General features: G+C 43.0%; 1 protein-coding gene across 1 annotated transcript in view; it reads right to left on the reverse strand.

Annotated features, from left to right (window-relative positions):
- The window catches only part of RNF144B (ring finger protein 144B), a 53625-nt gene that overhangs the window by 12017 nt on the left and 21699 nt on the right, over window positions 1–19909 (reverse strand). Inside the window, exon 3 of the mRNA XM_056854345.1 lies at window positions 2741–2845. Coding sequence (XP_056710323.1) covers window positions 2741–2845 — 105 coding nt within the window. The remainder of the gene's footprint in view (window positions 1–2740; window positions 2846–19909) is intronic.

Raw genomic sequence — 19909 nt, forward strand, 5'->3', positions numbered from 1 at the left:
TTAATACATACCCTCAAGTGCCCTCTTGCTTAGCTAACTGAAATGGATCTTTAGCTTTCAGGAGCTTTACAAACAAAATCACAATTGCATACAAAAAAAAAAAAAGAAACAAATTTTGGAACCAGTTTCAAGACTTATGAAATATTAGTGGACTACTGATACTTCATATTTATATTAGCAGAGCCATAGCTGGTATGGTGATGTTAGCCAAATTGCTCTTTTAACTTGGGGAATTAGCAAGCAAGATGGCAAACTACAATATTTATACAGCGAGAGCAACCTTTGTATACCAGAGCGGGTAACTGTGACCTTTAAATAAAGTCAGAAGAAAAGGATTCCGAATTAAGAGAGTTTATGTTGTTTCCTTTCAAATCAGTGATGCATACACACATACAGAGAAATCTAAGAAATGCAAAGAGAGTAGTACAAGCACAGATGCCAACGTGGCAGGGATCGTTGATGGGGTGATATTTACCCTTCTTGAAGAGGTGTTGTCCAAGTTCACGTAGACTAAGACAGAAGAAATTAAGAGCAAAGGCGGGGGCAAGGGGTTCCCGTAGACTTGGCCAGCAAGGTGGGAGGGAGTGTGGTCAGGCTGCGCAAAACCAAACCAACAGAGTAACAGCAAAGATGCCAGTAAAGACCTAAGGTAACATTATGGGCTGGGGGCACCCCAGATATACTGTTTTTCTGGGGACAGGGAGAGGGATTTACCCCTCCTAGGTTCCCAGGTGACAAAAGGTGACAAAAGGATTTATCTGTGGCTGCCGGGGTGGGCTAGTAAGAATTTGGAAATCTATTCTGATTCCAATGACTTTTGCAACCCGGGAGGAACCAGGAGATCTCTGCTGAAGTGATTAGCATTCTGGAACAATAGGCGTGATCTCTGCAAACATCTGGGGATCGCTGCTGCATAGCTGGAGGAACGACTCATCGCTGATATCAGGATCGCTGCCGATTTCCCATTAAGCTGCTGATGTTGCAATGGGAAAAGGGAGGTGTTGGCACTCACTACGTGACTGTCTGCTTTCCACGACATGGCTGCGGCTGGAACAGAGTTTGCACAGGAACATGGAGTCTCTCAGGTTCGCTGGAGGTTGCCCTTGCTTCTGTTTCCTAGCTGCTGGCTGCACGGAGCTCGTAGGAGCAGCCGTGTCAGTTTCAATGGAGAGCAATGGAGCAGCCATCCAGTAGCGTTTGGGGCGCACGCGCGGCTGGAACAGTAGTCGTGTGCCTGCATATCGGGTTGCCAGGTCCAGTCCGGGAGTTTAGGTGGCCCGTATGCTTTCAGTGAGACCACACAACCCTGCTCTCCATCAAAAATCTACGTCAACACCTGGTCTGCCGCTTGCAAACTGACTCTATAAAACCCTGTAAATCCATGTGCTAGTGTGTTATCCACTCAATGTCCTATACTGTATGATTACAGTCTGTGTGTGAGTGTGTATTCCATAACCTGCCTTGAGTCTCTGTGAGAAAGGCGGGATATAAATAAACTAAAGAAAGAAACAGCCAATTTACAAAACCCAACTGGCGCAGCAAGGAATGGGTAGTGAGCAAATCTGAGCAGATCTGTGGTTGCATTTGAGCAGTCATGCAGCAATCATGGATCCCTGCCACTGTTCAACCCACTTGGGCAGATATGTAGTAATACATAATGCAGATTGAGTTGCCAATTATACTTGAGGTGAATGGGTTCTTTCTGGCAGGCAGTCAAGGAGGGCAGAAGAACAGAGTATGAAACAGACAGGAGCAGAAGCAGAGGCAGATGGGCCCTTTGGAAACTATTTGCAAATTGCTTTAAAAGGAGCATATACATGAACGGTTGAGGCACTGTTGTGGAACTCCCTGCCCCAGGATGTGGAGATGGCTGCCAACTCTGAAGGCTTTAAGAGGGGAGTGGCTATGTTCATGGAGGACAGGGCTATCCACGGCTACTAGTCAAAATGAATAGTAGTCATGATGCATGCCTATTATCTTAGGAACACAGGCAGGGCAATACTGCTGCAGTCGTCTTGTTTGTGGGCTTCCTAGAGGCACCTGGTTGGCCACTATGTGAACAGACTGCTGGACTTGATAGGCCTTGGTCTGATCCAGAATGGTTTTTCTTATGTTCTTATGTTCACTGTAGGCTTCCTGACCTTCAGATTTCTGCAGTTTTTTGTTTTGAGCCGTTGCAGTTTCAAGTTGGTAGACTGAGCAATTTGTTGCTAAGACACCCACCCACCTTTGTGTGTTCCATCACCTACCTCTACAATCCTGCCTTTGTATTTAGAACTATCTCAAATTGTATTATCACACAGCTCCACTTTACAATTTAAGAAACAAGTAAATACATTTAAAGCCCTGTGTTGCCATAAGTCAGCTGTGACTTGATGGCACTTCACACACACACACACACACACACACAAAACCCTTTCTGCAACCTGCATTTTACCATCGAGCATGCCATACATATCCCGATTCATCACTAAAGGAGGAGAACTAGTGACATTCAGATGGGGAATATTGTAGCTTTTAAGCAGGCAGTTCCGAGACCTCCAGATGCCAAGTAAACATTTCCCCAGGAAAGGAAAAACAAGAGGGAAACCATCTGGTTGTTGCTAGTTTTCCCTGTCAAGTGGGCCTCCTGCCAAGTAGTCATTAGAGGTAATTAAGGGGAGGAAACAATCTAATATATTCATTATGTAAATGAACAAAGACGATTAAAAGGAAGAAGAAAGATGACAAGTGTCGATACCTCCGTTTCTCGCAGAGTCCCACGGTTTAAGCACACCATGTCAGGGCAAGTGATGGGCGAGCCGCATGCTTCACGAATTGCCAGCTGCATGTACTGTTTTAGGCACTAAACACGAGAAGGGAAACAAAAACCAAAAAGATACAAATAAGTTACAATCCATATTTAACGCAGGGAGATCTCATAGTAGAGGCATTACACCATCGCCTTAATTGGCTGACCTGGAATCCCAATAACATTCCTCGTTATTCCAAAGAGACGATTAATTTAAGAATCCAATGCAGAAAAATTCATTATGGATTACATTATCCTCCATGTAGCTAGTTTGTTCAAGTCAGAGAGTCAAATCCTTCTGGGCTAATATTTTTTTCTATACACAGTCCTGAAAAGCATCAGAAAGGATATGTTTTCTTTTAATTAAAATGTGTACGGGGTGATTTTTTTTGTTTTTGCTTTGTTTTCTAGCCTTGTCTCCCTTTGTGCATTCTTAATTCAAGCACTCTCACCTAATGACTAAGAGCATACTGCCTTTGTTTGCTTCAAGGGCACACTTTTCTTAATAAACTGCAGTGTAAGCAATTACGCAATTTAGCAGGAAAGTCCTTTGGTTGTAGAGACTATAAGCTTTCCTCAAAAAAAAAAAAAAGGTGGATCTCATAAATTGCCTGTTGCAATTTAGTCCCTGTTGCAAATGTTCAAGATTTCAGTTCACTTGTCCATGTCCACATTATTTAATTTCCAAAATAGGTAACTGTACAGAAGAGTTTTTAAAAAATCAGAACATTTCGTCAGCAAAGTCAACAGTGAAAGCTGATTGCAGCTACAGAACTGATAGTTAGCTATTGTGCTTCTGCAAGTCTAATAAACCAAAAGTAGGTATAAAGCAGTCATGAAATTGATGACACCTATATGACCCAAGTGTGAATCTGAACAGGGGGTCTGATTAGATGATACGTTAAACATAAGTTGGGTCACCCAGCAGAACCAGCAGTGACAAAAAGAGCATGCCCCCATGCCCATTTTCTGCTAGCAAAAGCAGATGCAGCGGAAGGGAGAGAATGATGAAGCGCCTCCTGCCACAGGACCATGCTCAGGAGCTGATTCCCCTCCCCCCCCCCCCCACTCACACACACTATGTTTAAGTTGAGTCCTGGGTCACACATGAAACATGATTTGGGTTGGGTTTCCTTCAACCCCACTTGTGTTTACTGTATCGTCTGATCAGATCCCAGAGACCCAGTCACAAGTGGTGCATTCCAAAATGATGCAGTGTCTCCTCTTTCTTGCATGTTTGCAAAAATTTTAAGTATCTACGGCCATTTCCACACCATTTACTTACAGCTTATTATCCTCGTGGTCAATCTCCAAGGTTTGGCTATGAATTCAAAATTCCTGTCCACATTCCAGCACTTTCACCATTGTATATGTTCTACCCAAGAACGTTTTGCCCTGTCCACACTTTTCCGTAAAAAAAAAAAAGATGTTCCATGGGGGAGCGTGGTGTCATTCATGACGTCATGAATGCCCAAGACACCCCCCCTCTTCCCCTCCCCTTTTTTTGTTTTTGTGCATTCGCTCTAGCATTGGTGCGAAGGTACGCTGTGATTGGCTGGGTTCCTAGATCCTCAGCTAGTTTTGGGTGTTGCTTGTGTTTGAACATCATTTTGAGAATCACCTAATTTGCAAGGCATGTAGAAAGACCCTAACCACAATGTCCATGCAGACACACTCCCTCCCAGCCTCCCCCACACAAACAATCACAGAGCCATTTTAATCACAGTTCTAATCACAGACCTGCCGTCCTCTCGGGGGTTAGTCCCAGGTTCCAGCGTTCCTTTGCATGTAAAAATACAAAGTATTTTTAAAAAATAAAGAACAGGAGGAACGGGAGAGTGTTGGGAATCCTGTCTGTATGAATGTGTGGTGTGGGAACCATTTCTGAGAACGCTGAACTCGTTGCCACCGTGGAGAAATGCCCTAAAAGGCGAGGAGCCATCGGTGCTGCCCTGTGAAGTGGCGTTGTGCGCGGAATCCATGGCAGCCGCAGGCTTGCAGAAGGGGATGCAGTGCTTGTGCTGCCAATTAAATGGGCCCTGCAGCCTCCTACAACTGCTCTCTATCTCTCTTGCTGGCCCCCTCCCTCCCTGCCTCTTTTTTTCCACTTCATACAAGCAGGGAGCTCTCTTTCCCAAGCTGCCCCCCTTGTGGATAGCCAGCCAAGCCCCACGAATAAGTTACAAAATATACTTCAAGGAAATAAGATATCGGGAAAAAGTTAAATCAGGACCCCACACAAATCAATGTGATTAGTCCAACGCTCCAACGTTCCTTTGGCAGACCAAATGCAGTTAAGAAAAAAAAAATTAAAGCAAAGAAAATGATTGGTGAATGGAGAGGGGAGGGGTAAGGTGGAATGGGAGAAGAGAGTGGGTGTTGCCAATAGAGGGGTGGAGAAATTAATAGCATCTCCAACTTGTCCACACCCCAGGGATAGTCGCCTTTGAAACGGAGTAAGGAAATACATAGTCATATAAGTTTTTGTTGAAACCACGGACATTAAACACTTGGAAATTGTTTCTAAGACCAAACTGAGTGTATTAGGCATCTGTCCCTAGCATCCCATAAGCAAACTCATCCAGGCAGGTAGCTCTGAAGCAATACCGTATATACTCGGGTATAAGCCGACCCGAGTATAAGCCGACCCCCCAAATTTGAGGCCAGAAAAGGGAATTTCTTATTGACCCGCGTATAAGCCGAGGGTCAATAAGAAATTCCCTTTACCGGCAATGCTGCGCTCTAAAATGGCGGCCGCCATTTTAGAGCGCAGGGCCCCTGCCCCAGGTCGCCCTCCCGCCGGCCTCCGGGCCCTCCCAACCCACCCCAACCCACTCCGACCCCAGTGCCATCCAAGGGGGGGAGGGGGAAGAGCCCCTGAACCCCCTACTTACCTGAAGAGGCGGCGAATCGGCGGCGGCGCAGCCTTCCTGGGCTGGCAGGAGGCCCCTCCCGGCCGGAGGAAGGCGGCCAGGCGCGCGGCCGCGGCGGCGCGGCCGGCGGGGGCCTCCTGCCTGCGCAGGCAGGCCCCTCCCGGCCAGAGGAAGGCGGCTGGGCCCGGCGGCGGCGGTGATGGAGGTAAGTTCCCCCCTCCCTCCTCCCTCCTCCCTCCTCCCTCCTCCCCCCTCCCCTCGCCTACCGTATTGACCCGCGTATAAGCCGAGTTCGGCTTTTTCAGCACTTTTTTTGGGCTGAAAAACTCGGCTTATACGCGAGTATATACGGTAATACTTTATTAGGAGCAAAAAGACAGATTAAAGGACTGACTGCGTACAGGCAGGTGAGGCTAGTAATGATGAGCACAGGCAGGTTACATGCTTAAGACACTACGGACTGAAAAGATAAACATTGCTAGGCAACCCTGAGATAAGCGGTTCCCAGGAAGACAGACTAAACATTATCACAGCTGCAGAAAACAGGATGAGCAGAACTGCACACAGACATTCATAGGCATGAGAACCAAGGACTTGACGTGTGGCCAGAACCTGGCCTAACTCATGTCAAGAGCCTTTGCTCCAGCAAAAAAAAAGGCAAAGGCCTGACACTGAGGGGTAATGGTGCAGACACAAAAAGATAAGACATTTAATTAAACATTACAAATAATTAGTGTGGAAATGGCCTATGTTACACACACCTAGCAAATTCTTGATTCATCATCCGTTGCTCATCTTAAATGAAAGCTCTAAACAACATAACGATCTAAGCTGAAATGAATAAGTTATCTTTGACAGAACACAGTTTTGCTATTTTCAAACCACGCCCAGCATCAGAAGATTACAGAATAAGAGAAGTGTAAATGACTAGTTCCCCACAAATTTGTTAGGGTGATAGGTAGTGCCACATGGGCTGGGACACAGGAATTCAAAAACAAGGCTGCTGCCCAATAAGAACCTACTCAAAGTCTATATAGGTCAGTGGAACACATAAAGGTGCCTTGTAATAAGTCAGTCCATTAGTATATCGAGGTCAGTATTATTTACTCTGACTGGTAGCAGCTATCTGGGTCTTTCACATTGCCTATTGCCTGATCCACTGGTTTATTTGGCATCCAAAGGTGCCTGCATTGCCAGAGTTAATCTGAAGATCTTGACCAAAACTGGGGCCTCAGAGTGTACCTGTGCATTTTTCCAGCTGGCCGGGAAGGGTATAATGAAAAGGAAGAATGAGTACACCTGACAATTAAGTGTAAGAGTCCACTGCCTCCCATTTGTTGGGATAGGCATTCTAGTCTTAAGGGTCTAAACTGATATTCTTGACTTAACAACCATTTGTTAATATCCTCATTTGACTAGATTCCCAAGAAGTTCTAAACTTGCAATTTTTAAAGGTTTCTTCGCTGCATTCTGTGCATTCCTAAAGAATAATCCAAATATTTTATTTGAAATTTGATTGTTTGAATGTATTAAATATTTCACTGTATTCAACAATACTAGATGTGGACAAAATAGAGCGGGTGCAGAGGAGAACAACGGGGATGATCAGGGGCCTGGAGACAAAGGCGGAGGGACTTGGGAATGTTCAGTCTGGAGAAGAGGAGGTTGAGGGGGGACATGATTGCTCTCTTTAAGTATTTGAAGGGCTGTCACTTAGAGGAGGGCAGGGAGCTGTTCCTGTTGGCAGCAGAGGATAGGACTTTCAATAATGGGTTTAAATTGCAGACGGAAAGGTACCGGCTGGATATTGGGGGGGGATAAAGGAATGCTTTAGGCTGATCCTGCATTGAGCAGGGGGTTGGACTAGATGGCCTATATGGCCCCTTCCAACTCTACGATTCTAGAATAGTCATTCAGAACCAAAACAGATGGTGTTGGAGTTAGGAAACTATATTACACAGATGTTCTAAGTTTTGAAAGTTTGGTCAAATCAACAATGTAGTGGTGGAAAATGCCGTCAAGTCACAGCTTATTAATGGCAGCCTCATAGGGTTTTCAAGGCAAGAGACATTCAGAGGTGGTCGGCCATTGCCTGCCTCTGTGGGGGCTGAGAGAGTTCTGAGAGAACTGTGACTGGCCCAAGGTCACCCAACACACTTCATATAGAGAAGTGGGGGATCAAATCCAGTTCTCCAGATTAGAGTCCTGCCATTGTTAACAACTACACCACGCTATATACGTGTGTGTGTGTGTGTACACATAGTAGCATCCATGTACGCAAGCAAGCAAGTTTTTCTGTTACAAGGAGAGATAGTCGTCACTTCTTAGTAATACATTTCCACACCACATCTGTAACTTTGAAGGTAGGGAACCATGCGGGTAGTAGCCCCCTCCTTAGTTCTTCCCCCTCTATTCCTGTTACCAGAGCATTACAGAACACGGAACAAACAAAACTCCAGTAATGTAAGAACTGACTGACTTATATATGTTGTAACTTTTTGGCAGGGAGGAGACAGGGCAGGAAGGAAATTAACAAATTGTGGCCTGATACATTTCTGAAAACAACAGCATAATTCCTTTAAGAGGTTTGTCGCTCTTTGGTTGTAGGCTGCAAACCAGAGTTCTTCTTACAAAACATTTGTCTAGAACAAATTGCAGATTCTTCTTCACTGTCCTAAAGCTGACACCCCTGAATAAGTTTGTGCTGTTGTTTTTTAAAAAAATCTATGAATAAATTAGAGCTAAGCCTAGTACGGTTAATAATGCTTTGACAGCACTGGTGCTTTCAAAAGTCGCATTTTAAGGGATTTACAGTGTAAACCTAAGCAGAGTTACAGCCGTCGTGGGCTTAGAAGAGCGGAATTCTGTTTAGGATTGTACTACTAAGCCTTTAAAATTATACTGTCAGAAATTGTATTTATTATTTATTTACTTACTGAATTTATAGCCCCCATTTCTTGCTGAGATGCATCTAGTTTTGCCATTGGTGTGGTATTCAACCCATAAGATAAATTGTTAGTTTCTAGATTAAAAGGGGGGGAAATCTTGCGCAAAAATGCACGTTCCGTGCACAAATGAGTAACAAAACAGATACAACACTCAAAAGCTGTGGTTTGGAGTAGCTGGGTAGAGATGAGGAGGTCTCAACCTTTTCCACACCAGCTGCTTTTCCAACTCAAAGGTCTTCATCTACCAGAAACCACATTTTCCACCACAGTGTTTCATATCTATATTTAGAAAGATGATTTCAGATCTGTAACCCAGTGAAGAGAGACCAATGCAGGGGCATTTTAAGAAAACTGGGTGATGGAGAAAGGGTTAAGCAACATTCTTCCCTGCCACCCCTCTCCTCTATCAGGGTTCCTCTCCTCCATCAGGGTTCACTCCACCCCTTTGGCAGTGCATTCAGATCTTATGTTGCTAGGTGATGAGTCAACAAGGCACTTGGCTCCTCTCACTAAAAGTCCAGGTTACTATTTGGGATCACTTATAATCCCCTCCAATAGCTAAATGCACACAAAAAGGACTGATCTCAGTCGGCATGCTATGTAGCTTTTTCTGAGTATATCCAGTCCTTCATTCAATATGTTCCATTAACTCACTCCACTTCAACCTCAAAGGTTTCCAGCTGTACCCTTTATTTCTTTTGGAAAACAAAACACCCCAAGTAAGAAACACTACAAATGCTATGGATGACAAATGTTACCATCTGGTTTTTAACTGTCAGGAGACAGGTAATTAGGCAAAACACAGGCCAAAAGGGGATTTTTTACACGATATAACAGAAATACTAAAGCTTTGTATACATAAAAACACCTGTGTACAGGCAATACTTATTGGGGGGACCTCCTCAGAGCCCCATTTCTGTATGTTCAGCCTATCACAGATACAAAGCAATCGTAAGGAGGTCTACTCAGACTTCTATTCCAGTCTATTTAATAGGGCTTAGTCCTATTACATAGAGCCCCATGACGCAGAGTGGTAAGCTGCAGTACTGCAGTCCAAGCTCTGCTCACGAATTGCTGCAGTACTTGCAGTCCAAGCTCTGCTCACGTGCACACGCAGCCGCCACTCTGGAGCAGGTGGGTGGATTGGTGGGCAATTGTCCGCTAACACCACCTGCCTGGGAACCCTACCCTACTTCTTCACCAATTAATTCCATTTTTCAAAGCAGGCTATCCATCTCTAACAGGATATCAACTGGACCACATGTTTATTCAGAAATAACCTCTCTGTTTCATTTTCTCAAACATGAAATAGAGTGAACTTATCACACTGCAGGGGAGCGCCAGGATAGAAGGTTGGAGGTTACAGGAGAGGAGCCAGTATCTCGGCAGCAATGGAAACTGGTAACTCAAGGTAGCCATTAAAGAGACTGGTTGGTCCCCAGTGCCCTCAAGCAAAACTCTACCACTGTATTGAGAGCCTTGTGGGTCACTTACACCTTGAACAGTGGGTGATCTTGGGCCTCCTTTAATGGGTAGTTGGTGGGGAAGAAAACAAGGAAGGGAGGACTACATAGGCTGCTCTGAACTCTGTGGAGGAAGGATGAGACAAAAACAACCTAATTACATGTGATGCTGGAGTTGTGTGACTTGAACTAAAGACTTGTTATCTTTACCCAAAAGTACTTAATATTAGAAAAGGCTACCTGCTCACATCTACTGAGCACCAAGGTATCTGCTTTTTCAAGTCCATAATTGGGTTCTAGATCAAATCAAGCCTGAACTCTCCCAAGAAGCAAAAATGACTAAACTGAGGCTATCGTACTTTGGTCACATTATGAGAAAACGACTCACTGGAATAGACAACAATGCTAGGAGTTGAAGGCTGCAGGAAAAGACGAAGACCCAAATGAGATAGGTTGACTCGATAAAGGAAGCCACGGAACTCAGTTTGCAAGACCTGAACAAGGCTGTTAATGACAGGATGTTTCAGAGGTTATTAATTCAAAGGGTCTCCAGAAGTCAGAAGTGACTTGATGGCACTTACACATGCACACACAGGCAGATTTATTAAACAAAGCACAGTCTTAAGGACAATGTTCGCTCCATTGGGACCTGCTTCTGAGTAAACATATTTGAAAGTAGACTATTAGATATTGCTGTGAGCTTGTAGAACAGTATGATAACAGGGCAGATCCTGACCAGACAGAGACAAGTGATACATGTTTCCGTATGGAAAGAATGTAAAAATAGTCTGCCTACCATTTGCTACATGGTTTTCAGAAATATGGCTCGGAATATTCAATAGGTTCAGACCTTTTACACAAGTAGTTTATCCAGTACAGTTTAAACAAGCTGACTGGATTGCATATGCTCCTACCTGTCCAATTTGCCCACATAAAGTATTAAATTAGTCCGAGTCTAAAATGGGAAAATCCTATTCTGTTACAAAACTGCTTCTACCAATTTGATGACAAAATCGACTTTTTCTTTGCTATATTTCCCATTGCAATTACTTTGCATGCTTTGAAAACCCTAGGCCATTCTGAGAAAGATGAGTCATTACACTACCATGTAGCTATACAACAGCTGTGTATTAGTTAAAAGATAAAATTGTAGCTGGTTTTCAAACAAGATTGGCCTTCTATTTTCTGCATAACAGGAGGCAGTATAAACATTGTTCCAACGGGATTGCACAAGTATGTGGTAGCGACTTCTTAGTATTCACAATGGAGCACGCTGAGTCATTGCAAAATATCATTTAACTGAAAATGGGACTTGAAAAAAACCAAGAAGGAACCTTGGGGCACCATAAATAACAGAATTATTGTGGGATAAGCTTTCATGGACTAGAGACCACTTCCCCAGACACATGAAGTATGATGTCAGTCAGCAAATATATATGGGCACCAAGGGGGGGAAATAGCAAGCAGTCGGACCAAAAGGCAATGAAATGCAAGAAGTCCAGTCTCACATTACTATGAGAAGCTCATTGGTGCTTTTCATTAAGCTACCACCCACAAGTAGGCAATGGAAAATGCTTTTCACGTGAGGAATTACAAACTATGCACCCAGACTAGTTGCCCAAAACAACAGAAAGCCACAGCTACACTTTACTACACATCTCACCATGCCACTTGTTGCATCAATTTGATTACTGATCTACCCACAGACCTGCCCAAAAGGCTCAGCAACAAATATATGAGCACAAAATAGACCAAGTCGCAAATGAAACTCCAGAAAATAGTCACTGATATGTTACATGTAACAAGAGAGAGACGTTGCACTGCACTACAGCACTGTGAGGGAGGACATTCCCTAAATTCTTCTTCTCAGCCATCCCTTGATGGCTCACAAAGTTCCCCTCATGTTGCAGGAGGACATAGACCCACATCCAAACTACCTCTAGGTGGGATGGGATCCCACCCAAGACCCCTTGGTCGGCTGTATTAAATTGTACAGAAACATTTACCGCACAACCCACCAATGTGCAGTTTCTGTATAGGCTCGTAGCCAGCCAGCTTTTCAAGTGATTCCGTGTACTATGAGAAAAATTACTATTTGTCAAATTGTAGTCTATATCTGCCCTGATCAGGATGACTCAGGCTAGCCTGATCTTGTCAGATCTCAGAAGCTAAGCAGGGTCAGCCCTGGTTAGTACTCGGATGGGAGACCACCATGGAATACCAGGGTTGCTATATAGATGAAGGCAATGGCAAACCATCTCTGTTAGTATCTTGAGCCTTGAAAACCCAACTGGGTTGCCATAGGTCAGCTGCAACTTGATGGCACTTTACACACACCGTTTATATCCACCCATTGTGTACGCCTAGGTGGAGATGACTTGGGCTTGGATCATAAGAACATAAGAAAGGCCATGCTGGATCTGACCAAGGCCCATCAAGTCCAGCAGTCTGGTCACACAGTGGCCAACCAGGTGCCTCTAGGAAGCCCACAAACAAGACAACTGCAGCAGCATTGTCCTGCCTGTGTTCCACAGCACCTAATATAATAGGCATGCTCATCTGATCCCAAAGTGCCATTCCATCAGCCCAGCACCAGCTCAATGGAATACTTTTTGCATCTGTGGAAAAGGGGAAGGAGCTTTTGGCTGATTCTCCCCTCCTCCTGCAGATTGCTCCCTGCACTTTCCTGAAAGAGCAAAGTTTCAGGGATCACAGAAGGCGATAATGAAAGGGGGGAAGCACAGAATTTGCCTTCCTCAGGATCCAAGCCTAGTCCTGGCTTTCTCGATGGTTCATTCTATTAATATGCCCAACGTTGCCTCCTATTCTGTCTTCTGTCCATTGCTTGCTGTGTTCAGGCACACCACTGGAGGATCAGATTAGAGCACAATCCCAGGCATATCACTGCAGTCATCCATGGCGCTGGTTTCCAAACAGTTCCATGCAACACTTAACAAAATGTTTTTCAGTTTTTTCATGGTCCCTATTTTGTCATTTCAACTATGGTCCAGCTAGTCTTTCCGGCACACTGCTCACCACTGTTTTGCAGACAAAAGGGAACAGCATGTTCATAATGGTGCTGAGAGCCATAGAATACAGTGACTTTCATTGACTCTTTCAATTATCTATTTTCATTCTCTTCAAGAGGAAGGTAGATAATGGTTGTGAAAGAATGAGAGAGCATGATAAAGAACCTGAAAGCTTGAACCAGAGAATACAACTTGCCTCTTAATAAAACCCACACGTCTTTAGTCATCTTTGTAGCAGACAAAGAGCTAAATGTTCAAGAATTTGCTAAAGGCAGTGATAGGAACTGGGACATCTCAGTTCAGTTAATCTACCTCTTGGCCCATGTGGAACTCAGGACCTGTTTAGTATGCCCTCCACTAGGACCCTAAATTAATCAAAACCTAAACCAAAAAGGTCCCACTTGTCAACTGCAGTTATAGCTAAACTGAACAGAAAAGTTAACAGCAGTATTCTGCAGTCTTCTAATCCAGATATTATTTTGACACAGAGTTCAAAATGAGAGAAATGTGTAACAGATATGAAACTGATAGGGAAGTTTACCAATCAGAAAAGTTAGAGAGAGATCTTGCAACCTAAGTGCAAACTATCTTTCCAAAATCTCGTTTACAAGGCATCGCATCGCTGGCTTACTAGCTTGTGGAAGACTGTGATTTGATTCTATATAAGCAGTGTCTCCCATTTGCTTACTGTTCTGTACTCTGGTAGTACACCAGCTAGGAGAAAATGAAGCCAAGCACTACAGTTGCCACTGTTACAGGCTTTGACATATTAGAGCATATGAACTATTGTATTAGTGTCACACATATGCAGAATTCTTCAATGTAAAACCATATTTTTCATAAAGACCATTAGAGGCTTGTCTTTCATTTAAAATGGACATGCCTGGCTAAGAGACTCTTTTAGAAGACTCCTCTGGAATCGTACTCTTTTGAAAAACTGGTTTCTGGAATCCTACTCTTTTGAAAAACTGGTTTCTGGAATCCTACGCTTTTTAGAAAACTAAGTTTCTGGAATCCAATCTGTCACTAACAATGACTGCAGACATTATCAGATGGTGTTATATGATGTTACATTGGGTTTTAAAGTTTAAATATGAAAGAATTATAACAGAATGTTGGAAGTAGATTCATTTTGATCATGCTCTGTGGGAGATGAAGATGCTGATAATAGTAATCATTATAGAGGTATATTAATGCTAATAACTGTCTAAGAAATAGCTATGATCAGCAATAACCAGCTGGAAGAGGAAATCCTTATATGGTAGTCTGCAGGAAAGCAGTAAAAATCTAGCTGTAGGAGTCCAGCTAAGTTGGAATACGGTGACTTTGGACAGTATATAGACAAGGAAAGGCTAGAAAGCTAGATCTCTCTCTAAGTCTTTGGACTGAGGATCTCAAAGAAGATTGGCTTGGGGTATGTATTGATTTATTTATATACTATTCTAGATAGCATGAATCAGATTCTTTTAACTAAATCAGACTTCTTTAACTGTTATATTTTAAGTATAGGATTTTAAAACTAAATAGTATGTAGAACTTGCTTGCTTTATTGTATACATTGTTATTGCTTTTAAGACTTTGTAATACTTGCATACACACACACACACACACACATATATATATATATATACACACATTTATTACATTGAAGCTATTCAATAAAAAGACTTACTTTTGTGAGTAAATAAGTTGAGTCCTGCTTAGTAGGTGACTAACTGAATAAGATAGCGTACCACTTCTCAGGAAGGGGTCAATTCTAAGAGCATAGTCAACTGAAACGCACTGACCTGCTTCACCACACTCCTGAACAGTGTGTGTGTGGGGGGTGTCATCTTGATGTGTGGGCTTCAAGCAGCAATACAACAAACAAAGCTTTGGGGCCAATCCAGACTAGACATGAATATCAGTGCCAAGGTTGTGATACCTCCAGGTCATTAATGTTCCTTAGAAACAACTGTATATAGAAAGGAACTGATGGGAGGGGGGTTAAACACTTTCCCCAGTGCAGTTCCCCACTATAAATTGCCCTCCAATTGCTTTTAGTGGAGGGAGGCAGAAAGCCAAGGGACTTAACAGTCAAGTTAAGACGCAAAGGAGGGCCCTTACATATTTACATAAGTCCACTATTTATATATAAAGGAAGCAAAGATAAGGGGGTATAAATAAAAGGGTGTTTTTTTCTGCCACTCACACAATTTATTGAAGCACTTTTGCTTCTGCAAAAGCCAGCAAGTTAAGGGCAGCATACCTCAGATGGGAAGTGGTAACAGGCTTTCCTGAAATGGTCAAAAATAAATTCCCCAAAACAGAAACAGAAATACAATTAGATGGATTGACTCAACAAAGGAAGCCACAGCCCTCAGTTTGCAAGACCGGAGCAAGGCTGTTAATGATAGGACATTTTGGAGGTCATTAATTCTTAGGATATAGAGGACTTGGTTCCAGAGTTTGGTTACCACATGAGAACTCTTGATACTTAAGTAGGGGATGAAGACAACTTTGGCTACAACTTTGGTACTATGTAGGACTTCAGAATTCATCTCTTTGCATCGTTTAAAGACTTACTCTTTGGCAAACTTATCTGCATATATTTACATTTTAGTACAATTTATATTTTGTTACCATGTTGCCTTTATTAATGGTTTACTCAATTACTTCAGGATAATCCCCTCCCTTTTTTTTTTTATTTCGGCAGTTAAGCTGTAATGCCAGTTGGGAACTCGTCTGCAACTACAAAATCAGTACAAAATATGTGCTGGTAAATCCAAGCCCTATACAAGATTAGGTCTAACCGGTGGAACTGGGGTCAGAAAATACTGAATTATAGCAAGGTCTCTCAAATTTGTTCTGGGATTAGTGTAATTCAGATATCCTTTATAGAATATCTTTGTACTTATGCTTTTTCTGTGATACTGTAGAAAGGCAAAATAGATCATTAAACTTGGAATACAAAGAGATAGCGTAGATAACCACATTTCTCACAATCACATGTCGTAAGTCCAGTATTCATTGTGTGTGCGGGTAAAGTGCCGTCAAGTCACAGCTGATTTATGGTGACACCTTACACGGTTTTCAAGGCAAGAGACTAACAGAGGTGGTTTGCCAGGGCCTTCTGCGTAGCAATCCTGGTATTCCTTGGTGGTCTCCCATCCAAATACTATCCAGGGCTGACCCTGCTTAGCTTCTGAGATCCGATGAGATCAGGCTATACCATGCTGCCTTCCCTCTCCCTACCCCAGTATTCATTAGCAGGTACAACATTCAATACTGTGAAAACATTGATTTTCTTTTCTTTTTTTCTACTTTAAAATGTGAAAGCAGAGCTTGAATCTCAGCTGCCAGAGAAGAGACTAAACAGAATCTCCCATGGTCAGATTGGTGGTGCTGGAAAAGAGCAGTGTTCCCAATGGCTGGCCCCAATGCGTGTGCACGTTTTCCATGTGTAGGTGTGGTGCTTATAGCCTGGTGATCATTAGATCACGATGGGTAGCCGCGTTAGTCTTCACTAGCAGTAGAAAAGAGTAGGAGTCCAGTATCACCTTAAAGACTAACAAAATTTCTGGCAGGGTAGTGTTGTGATTGAGTAATCACGTTCAGACACGCAGGCTACATGCATACCCAATGGCCCCTCCTTTCCTGCCTCTTGCATAGCAACCAAACATGCACACAGATTCCATTGTCTGCTAAAGGAAGGCTCTGATAGCCTTCAACCCCCCTCCCCTCTTCCTTTAGGTTTCGTTTCTACTCGCTAGAGAACAATAGAGCTGTATTCAAATGTAGCAATGCCCACACAGGCGGGGTAGAAGCTAAATGACATAGCAGTGACAAGCTGTATCGGATGTTGATTGGAATGTGAATTGTCTATAAAACCTCTTGCATTGCCCCCCCCTTGGGTGTGACCAGATAGCAGAGCTCATCAAGTCTGCGTCTGAGATCATCCAGTTCGTTCTTCCTTGGCCAATAAAGAAAGCCGTGAAGCTCAACCCAACCTCTTCGTCTTCATTTACTCCATTGGACTCTATGTAAATGAGGGGACACATCAGTAGGAGCTTTCGTGAGCCACATCTGAAGAAGTGAGGGTTAGTCTTTAAGGTGCTACTGGACTCCTACTCTTTTCTACTGCTGGTGATCGCTAGGGTTGCCAACCTCCAGGTACTACCTGGAGATCTCCCTCTATTACAACTGATCTCCAGCCAATAGAGATTAGTTCTGTTGGGAATTAGTCTGCGAGTTTTGTCTCTGTCAGGACTACAAAAAATGGTTAATTGTTTATGTTTTGTTTATATGGTCTCAGGGGATAGTGCTCGCCACTTGGCAAGTGTTGATTGGTCCGATCAACAAATATTGGTCATGTAATGTTCAGGTGCATTCCGAGAAGCTGTAGTTAAACCGCCATTTTTGTTAAGAAACGACTTACTTCGCTTCAATTCTTCTTCCTCGAGTTATGAGCCACGTGACAGCAAGAGTTAAGAAAATAAGTTGTAGTTAGGAGTTGTTATTTTATATCCCTAGTTTACCCTCCCTTTAATATAGTACTTATTGATGTGGAAGCAGGCGGATTAGCAGTTATCCAGGACACACCACCAGAACTCCTTGCTTTATAGAAAACAGTGTTGTTTAATTTACAGTGCACAGATACAAAAGACAAACCGTCACGTACACTCTCTCCACAAAACTTCCCAACACAGAGTTACAGTTACATAGGCTTATATACATAACTCCACCTGAAACCAATAAGGCCACCTGCAGACCTGGCCACAGTATTACATCATCCTTACTGCTTCAAACCGGTTAGTTGCAGTTCACCCTAGAACCTGCAAGGCTATTGCTGCCTCTTGCATCATCCTAGATGCCTCTGATCTGACAGCTACCTTTCAGTTGTCTCTGTCAGATTATTTTGGGCAACTTGTTACTCTGACACTTATAGTTTTGTTAAGGAAAGCAACGTGTCTTGAGTCTTTGTGTGTGTTTGTTTAATCTACGATCCACAAGATCACGATTTTTCGCAATCAATCTCAACAACGTCACCTGGAGAAAATGGCTGCTTTGGTAATTGGACTCTATGGAATTGAAGTCCCTCCCCTCCCCAAATCCTGCCCTCCTCAGGCTCTGCCCCAAAAACCTCCCACCGGTGGCAAAGAGGGACCTGGCAACCATAGTGAACACACAGAGGTGGGGCGGTGCTCTTTTGCTCACTTCTCCACTACATGCACTGAATGAAATGTGTGTAACATTGTTTAAAGAGGGGCAACACAGAGTAACCAAAATAACTACTATAAATGTGTAGAGGGTCACCATTTTATATTCTTGCCTCGGGCACAAAATTAGCAAGTGATGGCTCTGGGGCATATGCAAATGTATGGTATTTAGACTGATTATCCTCCCCTATATCACAGGCTTTGGGTTGGTTCAGTTTTTTTTAATCTAGAAAATTACTTTAAAGAGAGGTCTATGTAAAACGAAGGTTTAAATAAATGCACATTCTAATGTTTAAAATTTACTTTCCAGTTGAGTTCTTCAAACCAAAATCCTGTACTGCATATTACACAGTTCTTAGTCACCTCCTCCTTATGACGTTTTTAGTGAATGGTCTACTCCAATAACTGGATGCTTCTTTTTAAAAAGAAGAAGAGTTGGTTTTTATATGCCGACTTTCTCTACCTCTTAAGGAAGAATCAAACCGGCTTACAATCACCTTCCCTTCCCCTCCCTACAACATGTGGAGGAGTGGGGAATCAAACCTGGTTCTCCAGATCAGAGTCCACCGCTCCAAACCACCACTCTTAACCACTACACCATGCTCACTCTCAAACGACAACAATCTTTTACTTGTTTAAGATTGAAAGATACTAAAAGACAGTTATCTGACAAAGTTATCTGAAAGGCGCTTTGACTGTCAAAAGCTCATACCCTGAAAATCTTGTTGATCTCTAAGGTGCTACTGGAATCTAGCTCCAAAAGACACAGTAAGACTCCACAGAAGAGATAAACCTTGTTTGTAGGCTTGGACCTGGAAAGAACCTTCAGGGTCATTGAGGCTAATTGCTAGGCATTGGCAGGATGCCCAAGGCTTTCTACTGAACTTCGAAGAGAAAAATGCAGGGAAGTTCCATGAGATTGCACAACATTAACACAGTCTTTTCAACTGGACTGCTCATGTTACCACAGGAGAAACTAACAGTGCAATCTTAACCAGGTTTACTAAGAATCCTGCTCAAGTCCAATCAGTGAGTTTTACACCCAGGAATTTTTTTTTTTTTTAGGATTACACTGTAAATTGCCCATTGTCTCTACATTTTTAAAATTAAAAAAAATGAAAACGCCTCCAAATAATTGAAAAGTCGCTTATAGGATGCTACAGATGTCTACAGCAATGGGTTTAAAAAAAAACATTTTATACAACATATTTTTCTTTTACATGTAACACAACTTCTAAAAATGACAATATTAAGCAAAATGCCTACAAAGAAATAAAAAGGAAGGGGTAGTGGGGGTAAGGCCCTGACCTGGATGGCCCAGGCTAGCCTGATCTCATCAGATCTCAGAAGCTAAGCAGGGTCAGCCCTGGTTAGTATTTGGATGGGAGACCACCAAGGAATACCAGGGTTGCTGTGCAGAGGAAGGCACTGGCAAACCACCTCTCTTGCCATAAAAACCCCAAATGGGGTCACCGTAAGTCGGCTGCGACTTGAATGCACTTTACACACACACACAGTGGGGGTAAGAGGAAGAAGAATAACGGATGGGACAAAAAGTAAAAGATAAAAGGAAGGGAATGTCAGGGCATGATACCTAAAGAAATGAG

Source organism: Euleptes europaea, chromosome 8, assembly GCF_029931775.1.
Source record: "Euleptes europaea isolate rEulEur1 chromosome 8, rEulEur1.hap1, whole genome shotgun sequence".
Classification (NCBI taxonomy): Eukaryota; Metazoa; Chordata; class Lepidosauria; order Squamata; family Sphaerodactylidae; genus Euleptes; species Euleptes europaea.